Raw genomic sequence first — 16,964 nt, 5'->3', positions numbered from 1 at the left:
TTTACTCATTTATTTCGTTTAGGGGCACATGATGCAATGGCATGTTTGTGGAGGTCAGAGGGCAACTGTGGGAGTCGGCTCTCTCCTACTACCATGTGGGTTCTAGGGATCAAACTCAAGTTTCTTCAGTTGGGAGGCAAGTGCCTTTATCCACTGGGTCATCCTGCTGGGCTCCAAATTTAATTTTATGCTTCATTTTGGACAGAATACACTCATAGGCAGTATTCTAGTCTTTAATAAATTTTATGTCATTGTTATATTTTTTAAAAAGACAAAAAAGATGGACAGGAAGAATTTGATATACTGGGTACCACTCCTGCCAATTCACCATAAACCAATTACCTTCTCTGTACCTTCAAGCAGGTGTTCATAGTGCAGCACTGACAACAGTACCTCACACACACACTCCAAAACCATCTGTGCAACAATGGGCTGTCTACTTAACCTCTTGAGCTTTTGTTTCCTTAGACATTTGGTTCAATTGCATAAGGTCATGTAAGATGCAGTAGAGATCTACTAAGTGAACATTCTGATTATCACTGTTATGTTGTATGTTCTTACCACAGAGGGTATGAGACAGCTGAGTTTTTCCAGTACGAAATTCTGTAAAATTTAGAAAAAGAAACTTTTAAAAAAGTACAGTCACTATTATATATTTTCACTAAACAAACAAAACTAACACTGCATTTGGCTTAGATGTGTTGCTTAGTGATACAGCACTTGTCTAAAATGCCCAAGGTCCCGAATTCCACTTCCAGTATTCCCCTCCACAGAAGAACCTCACTGCTTTCTTTCAAATCTCACTTTTAAAGGACCTCCTATCACGAAAGGATGCTGCATGTATGAATACCAGAAGTAGGAGACAAAACAAATTCACCCCCTCAACATAAGTACTGTTTAGGTTAAAGTTAATTTAAAGCAAATTTTCCATAGGACTAGTCACACAAATGAAAGTTTCAGACCTGACCACAGAGAGGACAGCCAGGCTCTTTTCTCAAGGAAAAGCTGATGTGATCTTGAATAGCGACATCCCTAGTTACCAGCAGAAGCAAATGTTTTCCAAAGGAAAACTTCCCTAATCATTTAGGTCCACTGAACTCTCAGTTTAAATTTTTTAAAAGCTCATAAATAATATATAAGAGGAGAAATTGCTAAGATTGAATCAATAGAAATGAAAATCAGATTTACTTCTTCAAGTCAATAGAAATAATGACAACAAAACATTTAGTTCTCTCTTTTTTTAAAAAAAGATTTTTAAATTAAGTATACAGTGTTCTGTCTGCATGTATGCTTGCACAGCAGAAGAGGGCACCAGATCTCATTACAGATGGCTGTGAGCCACTATGTGGTTGCTGGGAATTGAACTCAGAACCTCTGGAAGAGCAGCCAGTGCTCTTAACCTCTGAGCCATCTCTCCAATCCAATTTAGTTCTCTAAGTACAAATATTGGATTGTCAGATTCAGCACGTAAAACAGCTATACAAGAATTAATTGCTAAAATATAGCATATAGGCTAGGTATGGTAGTGCTGGCCTTTAGTATTAGTAGTTGGGAGGCAGAGGCAGGTAGTTCTTTGTGAGTCCCAGGCCAGTCAGGGCCATACAATAAGACCCTGTACACACACACACACACACACACACACACACACTATATATATATATATATATATGTTATAAAGTGAAAAGAAATTTATTCTCTATATTCATGAAATATGCCTAAACAAAAATCAACCTTATTATTGAATTACCTTTTGAGGGAATAAGAGAAAAAATTCAATTTTTTTCTATAGCAATCAGAGATAACAGGAAGAAAAATGTCAATAAGAATATGCTGTTAGTATATGTTTTCATTTTAGCTTAGAATAGTCCTGTATTATAATAATTGATACCTCATCAAATATTCTCAAGCAGGAACTTGTTTATTATTTATTGTTTAATTATATATTTATCCATATATTAACAAATGTCATTTTATATAAAACTATTAAGGTTATACCTACCTCCAAAAGCTTCTGTAATTGCCATACTTTCAATGCCACCTCCTAGTAATTTACTGAAAACAGATAAAAAATATTGGTGACAGAGTATAAATATAGATAAAAAAATAAAAAAGATGCGCTAGGTGTGGCAGCGCATGCCTTTAATTCCCAGGACTCAGGAGGCAGAGGCAGAGGGACCTCTGTGAGTTCTAGGTCAGTCTGGTCTATTGAGTGAGTTCAGGACAGCCAGAACTGTGTAGAGAGAGACTCTGTCTCAAAAATAAAATAAAATAAAATAAAATAAGGAGATGAAGTTTGTATCATTAGTAACAAATCATCTATATATACAACAAGAATGGGAATTCATAGTTGAAAGAAATGACACTGTTTAAATCACAGGTTCTATTGTGGATTAGCAAGAAGATTAAACAAAGTAATTTATAAGTCCCATTTTTATTTCTGAGTATCAATAGTAAATGTGTCCGTAAGGCTTTATGTCCATTGCTCTTCTGAATTGGAATTAAAAGATTTGTTAAACTGGATGGTGGTGATGCATGCCTTAATCCCAGCACTCGGGAGGCTAAGGCAGGAGGCTCTCTATGAGTTTGAGGCCAGCCTGGTCTACAGTGCTGATTTAAGGAAAGTCAGGGCTACACAGGGAAACCCTATCTCAAAAAACAAAACAAAAGAACCACAAAACAAAACAAAACAGAAAACAAAAAAGAAAGAAAAAAAGAAAGAAAGAAAGAAAGAAAGAAAGAAAGAAAGAAAGAAAGAAAGAAAAGGAAATGAAAAAAAGTGTTTTTTGTGGTGCTAGGGATTGAACCAGGGTCTTGCATACATATGCTAAGAAAGCCTGAACTACACATATGCAAAGGTCTTGTTACTAATCAAATTTCTTAAACTGTGCATAGATAATGTTTCTAAAAGTTATATGAATAGTTAACTGAATATTCAATTTTTTTTCAGGCGCATCTCTCTATGTAAGCCAGGCTGGCCTGGAACTCCCTATGTAGCCCAAGCTGGACACAAACTCACAGAAATCCACCTACCTCTGCCTCCTAAGTGCTTGAGTTAAAGGCATACACCACCATGCTTTAATTTTTAATATGCTCAGGAACATGTGAAAAACAGAAATTAAGAGAATCCAGTGATTGCCAGTGTTGGTTTATCTCACATAAAACCAAATTTTAGGCAGACCCTATCAGAGAAGAAAATGTTCAAAAATAGTATGCTTGTTGTTTTTTTGTCATCTTGAAACAAGCGTAGACAAATTGGGAAAGAAGAAATCTTAACAGAGAAAATGTCTCCATCAGATTGGCCTATAGGCAAGTCTAGAGGGCATTTTCTTGATTAATGATTGATGTGGGCCTACTGTAGGCTGTGTCATTCCTGGGCAGATGGTCCTAGGTGTGATAAGAAAGCAAGCTGAGTTAGCCAAGGGAACAAGCCAGTAAGTAAGAAGCATTCCTCCATAGTCTGTGCTTCAGTTCCTGCCTCCAGGTTCAGGCCTTGAGTTCCTGCCCTAATTTATGTCAGTGATTGTGACCTGATAGTTATGAGAGTGGGGTGTTGTGCACACCGTTAATACTAGCACAGGAGAGGTAGAGTTCAATGCCAGCATGGTCTACAGAATGAGTTCTAGAACAGCAGAGCTACACAGAGAGACCCTACTTCAAAAAGTCAAAGAGAAAGGAGTGAGGAGAGTTGTAAGACAATATAAACTCTCTTCTTCCCAAGTTACTTTTGGTCATGGTGTGGTGTTTTATGATAGCAATGGAAACCCTAAGACAAATAGTATATACAATGTTAGCAGTTAGAAGAAATCTGCCAGGTTTTGACAGCGTATATTTAATTGGTAACACAATGTTTTAGTGCATTTAATGTTCTTACTATGAGAAGAACTAAAGAAATTATGATCTCATTCATCCATTCATTAAATGCAGTAAGTGTTATTGTGCTGAGACCTGGTAGGAGCACTTAAAAACCCTTTGTCGTTTCTATTAGCATGTCTTTGGGACAAATTAGACAAAGCCTTAAGGGAATAGATTTATTATTTGCCTAAGTAAGACAGCAATTTAAATGCAAATTGAAGCATTTTGAGGTCTCTGCTGACTTCAACTAAGAAAAGAAAAGGGGTTAGAGAGATGGCTCAGTGGTTAAGAGTACTTGCTGCTTTTGTAGAAGGCTGAGTTTGGTTCCTAGTATCCACACGGTGGCTCACAACCATCTGTAACTCTAGTTCTAGGGGATACAACAACTTTTCTGGCCTCCATGGGATAAATACTCACACACACATAAAACTAAGTAAAAGACACTGGCATGTATAATCTGAGAAGGACATTGACTACAATATCATCCCATGAGGAGTGCAAGCCCTTGAGAAATCTTATAAATCACGTGACTATTAAAGAATTTTCATGCTACTTTTCATCTTGAGAAGAGTCACCCTGAAAATGTTAGTTTTGGAAAATATTAGTCAAAATTTCTGGCATTTATGTAATGTTGAGAAGCTAAAGAAGTAACCCTAAGACTTACCTGTGAAACCAGCCTAAATTATTTGAGATTTAAAAAAAAAAAATGACTTCCTAGCCCCGTGGTGATAATACATGCCTTTAATCCCAGCACTTGGGAGGCTGAGGCAGGTGGGTCTTTGTGAGTTCGAGGCCAGCCTGGTCTACAAGAGATAGTTCCAGGACAGCTAGCGCTGTTACACGGAGTAAACCCTGTCTTGAAAAAACAAAAGGAAAAAAGAAAAAAAAAGATTTCTTTTGTAAAACATGGGAACATTTAGAATTAGGTGCAGAAGAGTAATATTTTAAATCTAAAAAGATTTAAACAGATACAAATCAAACCTACATAATACTATTTGGTGTTTGGGAGCTTTCAAAGTATGGGAAAATTTGGCTTCCTGATAATAATAGAATAGCTCCTGGAAAGCTGTGGTATTAGATCTATAGTTTTGAAGTTGATAACTAAGTCTATAAATATTAACTGAACATTTATGAATAGCTAAATCTCAATACACTTCTATGATTATTAGACTTAAAAAAGATATGTACCATAAGGAAAGATCCTGCTTTCTTGGGTCACTGAGGATTGAACACACAGCCTTACAACTGCTAGGTGAGCACTTGATCACTGGGTCACATCTAGATCTTGGGAAGATTTTACTAATTAATAATTAGATAAATAGCCAGGTATGGTGATACATAATCTGTAATTTCAGCATTTGGGAGGCTGAAGCAGAAAGATGACAAGTTCAAGTCACCCTGGAAAATGTTTTAAGATCCTAAACACACACACACACACACACACACACATCATCCATGAGCTCTCTGGGAAGATAACTGATGACAATTACTAGTTTTAAGCATAATAGTGGTGATGGTATTAAAAATGAGAGTCCTGAGCCAGATGGTGGTGGCTTACATCTTTAATCTCAGCACTCAGGAGGCAGAGGCAGGTGGATCTCTGTGAGTTTGAGTCCATGCTGATCTACAGAGTGAGTTCCAGGACAGCCAGGGCTACACAGAGAAACCCTGTCTCCAAAGGAAAAGAGAGAGAAAGAGAGAGAGAGAGAGACACAGAGAGAGAGTCTTGGCTGGGCATTTAGTTTAGCATTCACTTGGGTCTAATTAGTAGCTTAGACCTCATAGACTTCAGTCTTTGGTCCTAAATCTACTCCTCCTACAAGTCCCTTATTTGTGATCTATATTTTCCTGATCTTCAGACCTAAAACCTAGATGTCATCCTTGGAGAAAAATCTATAAAGTAACTTTTTTTTTTTTTTTGAGATAGGGTTTTTCTACCGTCATTTTCCTGGAACATGTTCTGTAAACTATGCTGGCCTTGAATTCACAGAGTTCCACCTGCCTCTGCCTCTGCCTCCAAGTGCTGGGATAAAAAGTTCACCATCACCGCCCAGGATAATTAACTATTATAAAAAAAATAATAAAGTTGGGCTCAGTAGCCCTGGCTGTTTGGAAGCAGGAAGGTCACTTGAGCGCCCATATTTAACATCAGCCTGGATAACCCAATTTGGGGAGAAAACTCATAATCAATTTCGGGAAATTAACAATACATGTCAGAAAACATGAGAGTAAATGAAAAGGGATGCTAGAACCACCCTTGTTGAGGAATAAGTCCTAGATTGTTTCTTCTAAAATATTCAATCTAACAACTAATTTAAGTAAACACAAAGTAGGAAATGAAATTTTCTTCATCAAGGGAGATGGAAAGTAATGAAATATAAGCTGATATTTCAAGTCATGGATAAATAAAGGCTAAATTACAAATTATTTATGATTATGAATTCCTTGGAAGAAATGTAAACTGTTCAACTTGGAATTTGCCTCACTTTCATCTTGGAACAAACATTACAAACTCCTTCAAAGTAGGAAGCTACTTTTACCCACAAGAGTGGAAATCATGATGAGATAGAGGAAAAGAAAAATGGACTCCAAAGGTTGTACTTAGTGGTAATAAAAATTGAGATACACACTCAAATTCCTGACTCCCAGTGGTGATATGGAAAACCATCTTCCTCTTTTCGCTGTATTCAAATGCAGTTAGGAATCCTGGTTCCTAGAGAAAGACAATGGACAAGTTAAAAAACAGTGTAAGACGATTGGAATGGCAACTGCTTCCCAGCACTACATGCTCAGTCATCAAGCTCATCATCTGTGTATGCTCCTTTTGAAGACTATATCAGAAAACGGGCAAAAACATAGGCTTGGGGTTAGAGATATGACTCAGTAGTTAAGATCTAGTAAAGTGCTCTTGTAAAGGACCTGGGTTCAGTTCCTAGCACCCACATGGTGGCTCACAACCAGACTTCGGTTCCAGAGGATCCAATGCCCTTCTCTATTTCTTATGGACACTGCATGCATATAGTGTACATACATACATGCAAAATACTCATACATATAAAATATTTTTTTTTTTAAAAAAGGCCCTGGGGGGCGGGAAGACCTTAGAGTCATCTCACATTCTTTTTTTAAAAAAAAAATTATTTATTTATTTATTTTTAATTTCGTGTGCCTGGTGTTTTGCCTGCATGTTTGTCTAATCTCGGAGTTACAGATAGTTGTGAGCTGCCATGTGGGTGTTGGGAATTGAACCCAGGTCCTCTGGAAGAAAGGTCAGTGTCCTTAACCACCGAGCCACCTCTCCAGCCCATCATCTCACATTCTTATTAGGTAGCATGATATAGGGGTATCTGGTGCAATTCCGGAATCCATTTTTGAGTCTAGAATGGGTAAAAATACTGTGCCTTTAGAGGATAGTCATGCAGAATAAATAAAATACATCCATGGCACAGAACAGAATAGTATTTTACTGATGATGCAGTTGATCTCATTCAATAGCATCACCTCCCTCGGTTCTAGACATTTTAAGGATCCCAGAAATAGTAGTGTTCACTACTCATGTGACAATGTCTTTATATGGCAGATGCATCAATCATTTGCTGAATTAATAAGCTACAGCTGATGCAGTGATGAACAGTGAAAATGGACTCTAATGCAGCTAATTATGTTTCTCTGTTGTTCCAGTAGTTCTTAAACATGAGGGAGGGAAGAGTAAGCCCAGACCTAGCTTCAGTTAAGAAAGGATAAAATCTGGATCAGGAAAAGGTGTTCTTCTGTTTTTCCTTGAGTAAGAAAATTTATGGCTGAGTAAGAACACTTGTTATGCAGGCAAGAAAACTGGAGTTCAAATCTCTAGCAGCTATGTAAAAAGCTTGGTATGGTTGTTTGTGCTTGTAACCCTAGCACTGTGGCATGGAGAGAGGTGGCTCCCAGGAGCTCACTGGCCAGACAGCCTAGCCAAAACTAAGCCTCGGGTTCTGCTAGAAACCTTGTCTCAAAAACAAGGTGGAGGGGCTTGAGAGATAGCTAAGCAGTTAAGAGCACTAGCTGTTCTTCTGGAGGACCTTGGTTCAATTACCAGTACCCATGTGGCAGCTTACAACTGTCTGCAACTCTACCTCCAAGTGATCTGACACCATCACACAGACATGCATGCAGACAAAATACCAATGCACATAAAGTAAAAATAAATAAATCATTTTTATTTTTTTATTTTTTATTTTATTTTATTTTTTTTTTAGTTTTTCGAGACAGGGTTTCTCTGTGGCTATGGAGCCTGTCCTGGAACTAGCTCTGTAGACCAGGCTGGTCTTGAACTCACGGAGATCCGCCTGCCTCTGCCTCCCGAGTGCTGGGATTAAAGGCGTGTGCCACCATCGCCCGGCAATAAATCATTTTTTAAAAGAACAAGGCGGAGAGTAATAGAGGAAGACATAGGATGCTTCTGCATGCACAAGCATAGGCACTTGTGTACGCACACAAAACATGTATATATACCACATATGAATATGAGATTTAGAGGCTAGAGAGAGAGAGTTCAGTCAGTACATTTTTACTTTGCAAGCACCAGGACCTAAGTTCAGTCTCTGAAACTCAAGTAAAGAAAACAGAAAGTAATGCAAGTGTGATCTCAGCATGAAAGAGACAGACAAGGTGGATCCTTGGATCTCACTGGCCAGCCAGCCTAGCCAACTTCATAAATTCTTGATACAGGTATGAATACTTTGCATTGCTATAGAATTTAAGGTCAATTTTGTTATATATATATATGTATTTCTGATATTGATTAAGGTATTGTGATTGTGTAGCTCATGTAAAAATGTTATGTATATAAGTTGTTAATGAATAGTTATCTATAATAGTCAAGTTTGTAGTCATGTTAGATTTTCTAGATGTACATAGATATATTTTAGACATTCTTCATATCTTTCAAAGACTACGGAATATGCTATTTAATGTTTTACTTTTCATGACAATGAGACACTCTGCTCCTGGCAGCACCAATCTACAAAGAACCCGCAGAGAGAGGACTGCTGAACTTGCCTAAAGGTGAGATGATCTTTTGGGGTTCCTGATTCATGAACTATGGGCCTGTAGGCCGAAGATGGATGCCCCAATGGTACAGAGAAACTTTGGGTGACTGTCAAGGCAGCAAGATGTCTCTGTCATTTCTAGAGTTTGAAAGTTGCTTATTTCTTGTTTGCTTAGGTAATATTGTATCTTTCTGGAGTCTTTGATGGAATTAAAAAATAGTTAGTTATAGTTATAGTTTTCCTTAGTTATGATAAAGATAAAATAGATGTAAATATTATAATTTTTACTTGATAACTGTTTTGTTATATGTAATTTTGCTATGTTAAAGTTAAAGCCTTCCTTTTTTTTTTGTTTAAACAGAAAAAGGAGAAATGATGGAGGAAGGTCATTGGTTAAAAAATAAAGAAACTGCTTGGCCCTCATAGGTTAGAACATAGGTGGGTGGAGTAAACAGAACAGAATACTGGGAGGAAGAGGAAGTGAGCTCAGACTCGATAGCTCTCCTCTCTGGGACAAATGCGAGGAAGCTCTGACCCAGGATGGATGTAGGCTAGAATCTTCCCGGTAAGCGCACCTTGGGGTGCTACACACATTATTAGAAATGGGCTAGTCCAGGTGCGAGAGTTAGCCGAGAAAAGGCTAGATATAATGGGCCAAGCAGTGTTTAATAGAATACAGTTTGTGTGTCGTTATTTCGGGGCATAAGCTAGCCAGGTAACCAGGAGCTGGGGCAGCAGGAACACAGCCCGCAGCCCCCACAACAAATTCTAGGACAATAAATGATGCCTGAAGAATGATATCTGAGGTTTCCACCCATGTGCACACATATGCATGCACACCTGCACACACATACAAAATAATGAGATTTGGCGTCTAAAGATAAGAAGACTATGGAGAATGGTAAAATGACTCAATGGGTAAAAGTGATAGCTTTAAATTTGACCTTAGTTCATTCCCAAAACCGAATTAACAGTCAAAGTAGAGAGCCAACTCCACAAAGTTGTTCTCTGACTTCCACATGTGTGCCATAATTCCAAGTCTTACCCCTATACATAACACACACAGACACAGACAACTTTTTTCTAAAAAAGATGTGTAGAAGCAACTAGGTATCACACACCTTTAATTCTCAGGTAGAGGCAAGTGGAGCTTTGTGAATTTGAGGGTTTGAGGCCAGCCTGGTCTACAGAGTGAGCTCCAGGACAGCCAGGGCTGCATAGAGAAACCCTGTACTAAAAAGCCAAACCAACCAACCAAACAACCAACCAAATAAATAAATAAAATAAATTGGGTGGTGATGCATGCCTTTAATCCCAGCACTTGGGATGCAGAGGCAGGTGGAGCTCTGTGAGTTTGAGAGTTTGAGGCCAGTCTGGTTTACAGAGCAAGTTTCAAGACAGCCAGGGGCTACACAGTGAAACTCCGTCTCAAAAAACAAACAAAAAATATGTGTAGGAGCTAGAAAGTAGTAGTTTGCCAAAATCTGGGCACTACTGTAAGACTTTCTAGACACTCTGGCAATTGAGGAAGTGACTTCTGGATACATTGCCTTAGTGGGTCTATGAATACCATGGTCACTGGGTCCTCTCCAAGACAGCCTCTTCTGGTCATGAGATTCCCCCTCCCTCCCCACACAGATACATGAGAAATAAAAAAGTCTTGATCTTCAGTAGAGAGGGATACTTGGTGACTACTTTTCTGTACATTTCTATTTATAGACTAAAAATAGGGGTCCTCTGATGATACCCAAAACTCTATAGGAGAGTTTAAGTCTAAGGCTATATATGCCTTTCCCTGCAGCCTGACTGCTTGCAGTCCATGGTGCCACTGGAAGGTATGAGTTATGAATTCAGTTACCTCAGTGGACATAGGCATGGTTATATCGATTTCAGCTGCACACACATAGACCCTAGCTGATGTTAGTCTTTTTCTAATCCAGGGCTGTCTTCCCAGGTGGCCTATACCAGGAAAGAGAAAATTCTTTAAGTCTGAGCTTCAGAAAAGCTATAGGCATATTTGAGAAGATGAGACCAAACGAAGGAGGGGACAGCTAAAATCAAACAAATGGCAGAAGAACTAAAAGTCAGAGAAAGAGCCGGGCGGTGGTGGCGCATGCCTTTAATCCCAGCACTCGGGAGGCACAGGCAGGCGAATCTCTGTGAGTTCGAGACCAGCCTGGTCTACAAGAGCTAGTTCCAGGACAGGCTCCAAAAACACAGAGAAACCCTGTCTCAAAAAACCAAAAAATAAATAAATAAATAAATAAATAAATAAATAAATGTCAGAGAAATATAAAGAAAAGTTTTGGTAAAATAATTGCCTTCAGTAGTATTCCAAGTATCTTAAAACAAAACAAACAAAACAAAAAACAGGTTTTCTTTTTAGATTTTAAACTTTAACAGTATGTGTGTTATGGGGTACATGCCTATTTCTATCATGTGGGTTCTAGGAATGGAACTCAGGGCGAGATTATGTTCTAGGTATATTCATGCTCACCTCAGTCTTCCAGGAAACTAATTGTTGTGGCTTTGGGACTGAAGTAATAAGCAGGTAACATGGGGACTATAATATATTGTGGTCTATCTACAAGAACTTAAGGTTCCTACTGTAGTTTCTAATGTTCATGAGAAAGTCTACAAAGGCAACTCTGCTAAACTAAAACAGTAAAGAATGAACTTGGCTTACAATAAGTTTGTTGGCTGCCTCTTTAATCTTGTCCACTTTGGCTTCTGAGAGTCCTTTGACATTGCAGAGGGCTCTTCTTGTTGTCATTTGTATCCCTTTAATGGTACAGATTCCTACAGACTTCAGTTTCTTAATATCAGCCATATTCTGAAATGAAAGAATGGGTGTAGCAGATTGATAAAATGCCAGCCTAAAAGGCCCCTCTACTATATCATGAGCTTCGTGTCTATCTTCTTCCATCATGATGCTAATTTTACACAAGCAACCAGGTGGAGCCCACCCACTACCTAGCCAAATGTTCTGGAAATATCAGAGTAGAACATACCCAGCAGGTTGCCAAATGTTCTGGCTGTGCCCCGATTTTCCCAAGAATGTTAGTGAGACCATGGCAATGTAGCAAAAAATTAAAAAGAAAAGTCTGTTGGTGGAAAAGCTAGCAAATTTATCACACATTCACCCCCTCAGTTCAGCTCCTTCCTTCTACAGAACTTCATTACCAATATGTTCTCTACATTTTTCAAAGTTGTTTTTTTTTCCTTCTGCTCCTGAAGAACACAAATAACTACATCACAAAAAGACTGGGATTTTCTCCCTCTTCTATTTTCTAAAATTGATGGAAAGAAATGTAAGACTTTAAGACAATTCTGAAGCCATTTTGACAATTCTGAATCCTCTCAGCCTCCGTGCCATAGTGCTTCCCCTCCTCCCCTGGGAACCAAGGACCTAACAGCTACACTTGCACCATGTACTCAGTATGTTTTGATTCGGTCGCCTGGGAAACGGGGTCAAAATGACCTCTTACCTCACCTGATCTGGCAACAGCTCTCCAGTCAATTATTGGTAATAGCCCTTTGAATAAGCCAATCAAAATAGTCAAAGAACAACCCCCCTTGCTTCTGTGGCCCCTTTAAAAGTAGACTGTACCAGCTATTCGAGGTCCCTCGGCTTCCCAAATGCTGGGGGACCCTGTCATGACAGAATTAATAAAATCCTCATGCTTTTGCATCAGCTGTGGTGTATGAAGTGGTCTCTGGGGGCGACTCCTCCTCGGTGTTTGGACGCTGGAGTCCAACCGAGATTAATATCAAGATTTCAAAAGACAACCTCAGCAAACTTTTAACACCAAATGATTGCTGTTGATATCCACAGATTTTGACAGTCTACATTTCTGCCACCATGATTTATCCTGGTTATTGGACAAATAGAATTTTTTGTAAATAAAAGCATTATCTATCTAATGTTAGATCTAGAGAGACACGTGGTGGTGGTGATTGCTTAGAGATGTTCCAAACACCTCCAGCTGAATCAGTGTTTTTTAATCACTGGGAATCCTCAACAGTGTCTAGAGACATTTCTGGTTGTCACAGGCAGAGGAGTACTACTGGCATTAAATGCATGAGTAGATGTCGGGTGTATGAATTCAGTTTGATGTGACTATAGATATTTGTGAGTTGTAACTCCACGATTGCACTAGTTGGTTTTGGAATTTTTCCCCTATATAATTTCCAAGCATACCATAAACAGACAAACCACTAGAGTGGTATGTACAGTTTTATTATTACCAGGTCTGAAGTGTGTCTCTTTGATATTAGCTTAAGATCAACCAGGCTTATTCTAGCTTTGATGAAGTCACTTTTATGTTAGCCAATATATCCTAACTCAACTTGTGGGGATCTGCTTGGGCTTGCTGCCATCCAGAGCTACACTTCTGTTAGTAAGTTCCCCTTATTTATGTTAGTACAACTCTGGATTTGACTGTTTCCTTGCTTCAATCTCCTGGCTACTGGGGGTCAGTTCTCATATACTGGGATTAAATTATTCTGGAACATCAAACATGTTGCTGAACAACTGAAGACAGACAGCTCCCCTTCACCACACAATAAAGAATTTTCCAGGGTTGGTCAGGACAAGGCTGAGAGAATGGAACAGACCATTTAATATAGTACTGAAAAGTTACTCACAATTCCATGTTTCTGTAACAGGTCAATGTCTTGAAACAAAGATTCCTAAATGAAATGAAACAAAGAATGGATTTTAGACAGTCACATCTAAATAAATGTTTCACATTTTTGGGAGTGACTAATTCTGATTCACTAGTCATTCCATAATACTTCAGTTCCACTTATCTAAACACTGAAGTAGGATCAATCACTTTTTCAAACACATTGTTACATATTTAGAAAACAGATCAATATGAGTGCTGAGAATCAAAACCTGGTCCTCTAGAAGAGTAGCCAGCCTATCTATTGAACCATCTCTCCAGCCCTCATTTGACCTATTTTATTTAATACTTTTTCAGGACCAGCGTGCATAGGTAGCAGTAAGTTCTTTTAAGCTACTTTCATTTAGGGCTGGAGATGTAACCAATGGAAGAGCATTTGCCCTACCAGAAAGAAGAATTGAGTTGGAGCTCTTCTATTGCAAAACAAACAACAAAAACTTTTTTTTTTTTTTTGATTTTCGAGACAGGGTTTCTCTGTAGCTTTTGGTTCCTGTCCTGGAACTAGCTCTTCTAGACAAGGCTGCCTGCCTCTGCCTCCCGAGTGCTGGGATTAAAGGCATGCGCCACCACCACCCGGCTTTTTTCTTTCTTCTTCTTCTTTTTTTTTAACACAATCTTTCATAATAGTTGCTAAGTAGCTAAACTTAGCACCCTTTGCAAAAGAAATTGTTACACATTTATGTTTTCTATTTTTAGTTCCTAAAAACAGTAGCTAAAAACCATGAAATTTGATTTTTGCGGAAAGACTGAACACTGCCATAACTTTCAACATTCTAATAATACCTCCTCATCTTGGAATCTCGATTCCTCCTGCACAACTTGATCTTCTTTCATGTTGAAAGGGAAGCAGCAGAAAAATAATCAATTCTGGGAAAATAAGAAATATTATTTAAGATGTAGTTTTCCTATTTTGTTTTCTATTTTTGTGATAAAACATGGATAAAATCAAAAGCAACTTGGGGAGGAAAGGGTTTAAACACCCCAATCACAGTCAATCACTGAGGGAAGCCAAAGGAGGAACTCAAGGCAGGAGCCTGGAGGCAGGATCTAAAGCGCCAGCTGGGGAAGAATGCTGCTTACTAGCTAGTTCTCCATGGCTTGCTCAGCCTGCCTTTCCTTCCTTTCTTTCTTGGTGGTGTTGTTTGTTTTTTCTGTTTTTTGTTTTGGAGACGGGGATTTCTCTGTGTAGCCCTGGCTATCTTGAAACTCACTCTGTAGACCAGGCTGGCCTTGAACTCAGAGAGGTCTACTTGTCTCTGCCTCCTGAGTGCTGGGATTAAAGGAATGTGCCACCATTGCCTGGCTCAGCCTACTTGCTTATATAACTTAGGACCACCTACCCAAATAGCATGCCCACAGTGGGGCTATGCCTTTCCTCATCAACCATGAATGAAGAAAATGTTCCAGACTGGTTCACAGGCCGTCTGATAAAGGCAATTCCTTGGAGTTCCCTCGTCCTAGAGGACTTTAGCTTGTTTCAAACAAAACAACACAGCCAGAACAGCAGTCATAGTTTGTACAGTAAAAATTCTCTTGCATAGAAGTCTCTGGTATAATTTCAAAGTCACCAAAGATCAGGAAGAACCAAAACATTTGCATGCAAAAAAGTGGCTGTTCAATCTTTCTGCTAGGCTTGTGGTATTATTTCCTATATGTAATCATCCTCATCTTTTTTTTTTTTTTTTTTAAGTTTTCGAGACAGGGTTTCTCCGTAGTTTTTGGTTCCGTCCTGGAACTAGCTCTTGTAGACCAGGCTGGCCTTGAACTCAAGAGATCCGCCTGCCTCTGCCTCCTGAGTGCTGGGATTAAAGGCGTGCGCCACCACCGCCTGGCTTCATCCTCATCTTTTTTGCTTGTCTTTTTGAGACAACATCTCATGTAGTTCAGGCTGGCCTCAAGCTGTAGCTGAAGAGGACCTTAAACTGCTGATTTTCTTTTTTCTACCTCTCAAGTACTGGGTTAGTCATGTGCCACCACACATAAGGCTACTTTCTATCATTTTCTGATTTCCTATCATACAATCATTACAAATGAAAATATCTTTATTGTTCTTTTGAATGTTAGACTTGTTAATTGCAGGCTTATGTTTAACAACACTCTAAGAACTTTATATCATTCTTCTTTGCACATTTCCTAGCATGTCAAATTTACCGTAACCTTGGTAAAGGATTTTATTTTTCCCATGCCTGATGAATACATTCTCAATCGCTGGTTGTGAATTGGTACATGGGTAAACTGTATCTTTGCTTCATAGAACTATATATTCCACAGTACTTACTAGTTTAATAATTTTGTAAATGTACGGTAAATACCTGTCTGAGTTAGGGTTTTAGTCCATCATTGATGGAAGTCAGGACAGGAACTCAAACAGGGTACGAACCTGGAAACAGGAGCTGATGGAGAGCCCATGGAGGGGTGCTCCTTACTGGTTTGCTCATCATGGCTTGTTCACCATGATTTCTTATAGAATCTAGGACCATCATCCCGAGGATAGTACCACCCACAATGCCCTACAGCTGGGTCTTGTAGGAGCATTTTCTCGATTGAGGTTCCCTCCCTTCAGATGACTCTAGCTGGTGTCAAGTTGATATAAAACTAGCCAGAAAAATACCCAATGACAAGTTAGGTTTTTGTTTAAAAAAAAAAAAAAGAAGCTATAGACATGATGGTGTACATTAAATAAAATGAATACTCTTGTTCTTGGTTTATTCTGTTTCCTCATTTAAGACCAAAGTCAGGTTTTGAAATCCAACACAAAGGAAACAAACTACTAAGGCAGCAGAGAGCTGGGCACAAAAGAGGGAATTGTCTGAGTGGGCTCCTCTGGAATATTGTTCCTTTTTTCAGTCGTGAGAGATGGTTTTGCTTGTATTGTCCTGGAACTCCATATGTAGAACAGACTGGCTTCGAATTTACCACGAATTTCCTGCCTCTGCCTCCTGAGGTAGGTGCATCTGTGTGAGTGCCTGTGTACGTGTTTTACACAGCTCACCCAAGCTGGCTTGGAACTCTTGGCTCTCCTCTCCCACCTCCCCAGTTCTGGGACTACAGATGTGCACCGCCATGCCTGACTCTTGGCTGTATTCATGATTAGTTCAAATTCCAGACTATTCTTACTGAGAAAGCAAATCTTTTGGCAGACTCCTCTCTCCTTTTGCACCAGGATCTATTAGACCCACAGGTCATGAACTCAGATCTACCTTCCTCTGCTGAGATCACCAGTGTGCCCACCCCCACCCCATGATCTGAAGCAGGGCACCTAGCCTCAGTTTCAGGGGGCTGAGGGGTAGCAGGGGAAGGGATTACAGGGGACTTGGGGGGTGGCAGGGGAAGGGGTTACAGGGGACTTGGGGTGGCTGGGGAAGGGGTTTCGGGGGACTGGGGGCGGCAGGGG

General features: G+C 39.3%; 1 protein-coding gene across 2 annotated transcripts in view; it reads right to left on the bottom strand.

The window, feature by feature from the left end:
- Dmc1 (DNA meiotic recombinase 1) overlaps positions 1-14,404 on the bottom strand; it is a 33,586-nt gene extending 19,182 nt beyond the window's left edge. For both annotated transcript variants that reach the window (XM_057792419.1, XM_057792420.1), the window contains exons 1-6: positions 14,354-14,404; positions 13,530-13,574; positions 11,569-11,715; positions 6,483-6,565; positions 2,000-2,052; positions 562-603 (exon numbers count right to left, since the gene is read on the bottom strand). In XM_057792419.1, coding sequence (XP_057648402.1) covers positions 562-603; positions 2,000-2,052; positions 6,483-6,565; positions 11,569-11,715; positions 13,530-13,574; positions 14,354-14,404 — 421 coding nt within the window. The remainder of the gene's footprint in view (positions 1-561; positions 604-1,999; positions 2,053-6,482; positions 6,566-11,568; positions 11,716-13,529; positions 13,575-14,353) is intronic.
- Positions 14,405-16,964: the final 2,560 nt, after the last annotated feature.

Source organism: Chionomys nivalis, chromosome 17 (genome assembly GCF_950005125.1).
Source record: "Chionomys nivalis chromosome 17, mChiNiv1.1, whole genome shotgun sequence".
Classification (NCBI taxonomy): domain Eukaryota; kingdom Metazoa; phylum Chordata; class Mammalia; order Rodentia; family Cricetidae; genus Chionomys; species Chionomys nivalis.
Note: the sequence above shows the minus strand (reverse complement) of the source record. Positions and strands in the feature narration are given on the sequence as shown.